Source organism: Glossina fuscipes, unplaced genomic scaffold (assembly GCF_014805625.2).
Source record: "Glossina fuscipes isolate IAEA_lab_2018 unplaced genomic scaffold, Yale_Gfus_2 61042, whole genome shotgun sequence".
Taxonomy (NCBI): domain Eukaryota; kingdom Metazoa; phylum Arthropoda; class Insecta; order Diptera; family Glossinidae; genus Glossina; species Glossina fuscipes.
Genome location: NW_024003292.1, coordinates 1 through 4985, shown reverse-complemented (window position 1 = coordinate 4985; position 4985 = coordinate 1). Strand labels below are relative to the sequence as shown.

Here is a 4985-nt window from a genome sequence, read left to right as displayed (position 1 = left end):
AAAATATTACAACAAAGTCGGAGAAAAAAAATGTAATTCCAGAAGGAGAAACAACGGAACGCCTAAGAACATCAATATTACTTTCAAATGAAAAAGTAGAAACTTCCCCAATCGAGAATTTTAAATCCATCAGCATTGAAAGCGATGAAAAGAAAATTTTCAAAAATCAACACTCTAGTGTTACTTGCTCAGCCACGCCTAATATTCCCACTAAAAATTTGGAAGGGGAATGTCCCACGAAAGAGGAAAAAAATATTTCGACGGAAAACGAAAACATTGAAGCAGAACTTAATGATTTACAAGCGATAATTGAACAATCGAAACTAGACATTTCTGAAACTGAGAAATCGCCGAAAGCACGCAGTCGCAAGAAGCGATTCAGAAATTTAAGAACTCCAGAGGTGCCTACTAGTGAGGATGAGTTGAAAGATACTTTAAATGATTTTAAAGGTTTTGAAGGCTTTGATGAAGATTTAGATGGCAATCAATCATCACTAAAAAACAAAATAGAAAGGCAGAAGAATGACGAAAGAAGTGAATACAAAAAAGAACAAATGGGAGTAAAACTAGATATGCCTAAAGAAACGCATATGGAACCTCAAGGAATGTCTAGGGAAAAAGATATCGAAAAATGTCAACCCTCTGAACAATGCGAAACTACAGACAAGTTTAAAAATAAGGCACAGAAAGGTAGTCCAGTACGTCCTACGGACCCTCCAGCTGTTGTACATTCCGAAAAAATTTCTCATGATAAGAATGTGGATGCAAAATTCGAAAACATATACGATTCAAAAAGCGTGAGACATTCTAAAGAGGCAAATAAAGTATTACCAGTAGAATCTAAAATAAAGTCTGACAAAAAAGACTTTGGAAGATCTCCCTCGTCAATTGCAAGAGACTCTAAAAGCTCTGCGTTTAGTGATTCTCGTAGAACGCCAACGAGAAGGGACAAGCAATCGACAAATGATAGTAAAGGAATTGTTACAAATTCTCCGGAACACAAACCTTCAGCTCTTCAGGAGAATAAACCTAATGTGAAAATGGGTAAAAGTGAGATCCCTAATTTAAAGAAAAAAAATGATGAAAAACTTATAAGGGACATAAACTTAGAAGATGAAAAAAATAGTAGCGTAGGAGTAACTGATTTCAAGAAAAGCAAAAATGTCGCCGAGAACGAAACCAATTTAAATTTAATAAATCCTGCAAATGTAAAAGAAACCAAGGCTGATATTAGGACAACCACTGATGTGTCAAGAAAAGACGATACGAGAAACTCAAAAGATCTAAAACATTCTAAAGATTCGAGAAGTTCAACAGAAGGCTCAAAAGATCGGAAAGAGATTAAATTAAGTACAGGAGCGTGCAGTCCTCCAAGTACACCTTCGAAACAAAAACCAAATTTCAAGGATAATGAAAGAAAGGATCCTATGGACTCTAGCAGCTCACGAGAATCTTCGAAAGATCGTAAAGAAATCAAGTTGATAAAACAAATGTCCTCTCCTGTAAGTACGTCTTCAAAACAAAAACCTGATTTCAAGGAGTCCTGTAGCTTAAGAGAATCATTTAAAGAACGTAAAGATGGTAAGCCAACAAAAGAAGCAAGCTCCTTTGGCGATTCTTTTAACTCACAAGAACCTTTAAAAGAACGAAGATATAGTAAATCAACAAAGGATATGTCCAGTGGTACAAGTACACCTTCAAGACTAAAATCGATTTTCAAGAGTAAAGAAACGGCATCTGCTAAGGACTCCTGCAGCTCACGAGAATCGTCGAAAGAACATAAGAATGGCAGAGACACCATAGAAATTTTCTCGCCCACTAACACACATGTTAAAAACAAAGACACAAGATCTTCCAAAGATTCCTGCAGTTCACGAGAATCCTCGAAAGAACGTAAAGATAGTAAAATAGTAAAAGAAATGTTCTCGCCTACCAGTATAACTACAAAACAAAGAACCAATCTTAGAGATAATGAAACAAGGTCATCTAAGGACTCCTGCGATGTTCGAGATTTACCAAACGATCGTAAAGATATTAAATTAATGACTGAAACATCCATATCTGCAAGTACACAACAAAAATATAATTTCAAAAATAAAGAAATAAAATCCCCTAAGGACTTTCGCAGTTCACGAGAATTAGCGAAGGAAATTAAAGATGGAAAGGCAGCAAATGATACGTGTATGTTGGCGAGAACATCTTCGAAAGAAAAGTTGGACAACGCTTCTGTAACAGACCTCAGAGGAAGTAAAAGCAATCTGATATCAAAAGATTTGACTGAGAGCAAGGACTCAACAGCAAAGAGCAATAAAGACGTCTGCAAAACGAAAAGTTTGTCGCGCGAGTCGTCCCTTGATTCGAAATGCTCTGAGAAGCAAAAGACGTCTAGATCAAGTAGAGACTCGTCCAGAGATTCGCGAGATGATAAAGTACTACTAAATTCTCCGAAAGAAATAACGGCGCACTTTAGGGGAAGTTTGAAGGAAATTTTCTCGCCACCGAAAATAAAATCTGTAACAACAAAATCGACCACAACTTCAGAACCTAGATCACTAACAAGAGTAGAAAAAGAGACGCTACAAGCTGTAAAATCAAACGCTAACGAGAACAAAACAAACGAAAAATCAAAAGGAAAAAGCATTAGTAAAGAAGAGGACAGTTGCAGTGGCAAGAGTGACAGTAAAGCAATAGAGAAACGAGTGCCTAAGTCCAGTAATATTGAGGAGTCAAACACGAAGGAGCGAGAAATTAGTTCAGGAAAAAGAACATTTACTGCGTCTACAGATAATGAAGAAAAGATTGAAAAGAGAAAAATCACAAAACCCAATACAATTGAAAAACTATCAGAAAAGACGAAAGAGACTGATGTAAGTAAGCAGAAGACTGCTCCCAATTTTAAATTTGAAGAAAAAACTGCAGAGAAGCTCGTTGAAAAACCGGAGGAAACGGTGAAAGATTCAGCTATAGTCCACAACACCAAAATTAAGGAAAAGATTAAGGAAAAAACGATAAAATCCAATACGGTCGAAAAATCAGTTCATGATGGAAAAGAAAAGGCTATTTTACATAACCCGAACGACACTTCCGAAGAAGCTAATGATAAAAAACCAAACTTTTCTACGACGCTACAAAAGTCGCCACCCGATAATGCCACAGCAATGCGAAAGCTATCATCTGATAAGTTAACGATCGTTTCCAGATCATCGCCTAATAATTGTCAAGCCGTTCGGAAGTCGTTATCTAAAGACAACAACTCCGACGTTTTGGATGAAGCCTCGTCGAAGGCACCTCGTATTTTAAGGGATAGATCCAAAGGGGATCAAAAAGCTAGACAAGAAGAGCTCCCTAAAGCTTCTCCAGTTAATGATAAATCGGCTACTCTTGCAATGGAAGCTTCGAAAGTATCGAAAACCAAAGATACTTGTTCAGAAACAAACAATCCATTACCGGCGTCCGAAGAACAAAATAAGTCTTCTGATGATTTATCGAAGTACTTAAATACTCATAAATATCTATCATCACCGACCAACTCGACATCGAGTCAAAATAGTGATACGAGACGTGCCGCGACTCCAAGCGTCAGTGAAATTTATCTCAGACGTACGTTGAGAAAACGAGGCGCGGAATCTCCTTTCGTTGAAAAAGGTTAATATTTTTATATATTTTTTTTAAGCGGACTTGGATTTTGCATCTTAATCAATTTTCGTTTTACAGATGATGCGAAGAGATTGTTTAAAGAACCGCAAGTTCAAAAGAAAGGTGCCAAAACTTCTAAGCAAGAAGAAGTCCCGATAATATTTTCATCACCTGTAGTCAGTTTAGTACAAAATAAACGCAACCTACGTTCACCTAATATTGAAACTGGTAAAGATGGTAAGAGAACTCCATAAAGTTAAGTGTTTGAGTAGGGAAAGAGTAGAGAACACTTCACTCAATAAGGACTTAGACTTCACGAATTCATATAATTTTCACGTGCTACCAACGACCTTTAAACGAAATCTACCAAAATTTCCAACCAGTCCAGTTTACAAGTTGCAATACTTTTAATGACGCAAATGCAAGAAAGTAAAAAAGAAAAAATTTGACTTGCAGAAAAGTAAGGTAACGACACTAACGTGGCTATTAGCTAGCTTAACATCGACCTCAAACTTAATCAAGAGAAAATGATATTTTTCGCAAAAGTCAATGATAGGAACTTATCAACTTTGATTCAATGATTAATTGATTAATAAGCACAAATTAACATTCGTAAACGTCATCGCTGACATATCAATCGCTAAAGGGGAAGAAATACAATACTTTGACCAATAACAGATTAAAAATATTTTATTGATAAGCATCCGAAATTACATCAACGAGATATTAATCTAAAAAAAAGAAATTAAAAGGTTGCAAAGTTAACTTCTTTAATATTTTGAAAAGTATAATTTATAAACGATTCTGTATTAATTAACATAAACTTGGTTTACCTACTTCAGATTTATCTATTGCCGCTAAGAAGCCCAAGCTGGATTTAACACGAAAATCTTGTAAGCATTATAGTGATTTCCTTTGTTTTGAAAAAATCCAATACAACTTCTTACTTTTTTAGTGCGGTCACGTAAAGTAGTGGTAGAAGAACTAGGAGAATTAGAGACAAAAGTGTCTGCACAAAATACACTAAAAAAAGTAAAGGTCGAAGTTAAATCTTTACCGTTCAGACAAGAAAATAAAGATCAAGCAGCTGAACGACAGTTAAATAAGCCCCTAACGGATACAAGAATTGGATCCATCGAGTCATCTCCTAAAGAAAGTGTTAAAGAAAAGGAGAAAAAGTTTCTAAACAAATTATTTTCAATAAATCCTGAAGAAAAGAACACTGAAATTCATATCGAGAAAGTAGAAACTGATGTGAACGATTCGGAGACAAACAACAGTCAATCGACTTCTTACAGGAAAAGTTTACGCTCTGAAGATGCTTTGAAGCAACAAAATAATTCAAAAAG

The 4985-nt window shown here is 35.7% G+C and overlaps 1 protein-coding gene across 1 annotated transcript in view; it reads left to right on the top strand.

Moving 5' to 3' along the window:
• The window catches only part of LOC119643478 (muscle M-line assembly protein unc-89-like), a gene marked incomplete at its 3' end in the record, with an annotated part of 5670 nt that extends 690 nt beyond the window's left edge, over positions 1–4980 (top strand). Inside the window, exons 3-6 of the mRNA XM_038042828.1 lie at positions 18–3645; positions 3715–3873; positions 4479–4529; positions 4592–4980. Coding sequence (XP_037898756.1) covers positions 18–3645; positions 3715–3873; positions 4479–4529; positions 4592–4980 — 4227 coding nt within the window. The remainder of the gene's footprint in view (positions 1–17; positions 3646–3714; positions 3874–4478; positions 4530–4591) is intronic.
• Positions 4981–4985: the final 5 nt, after the last annotated feature.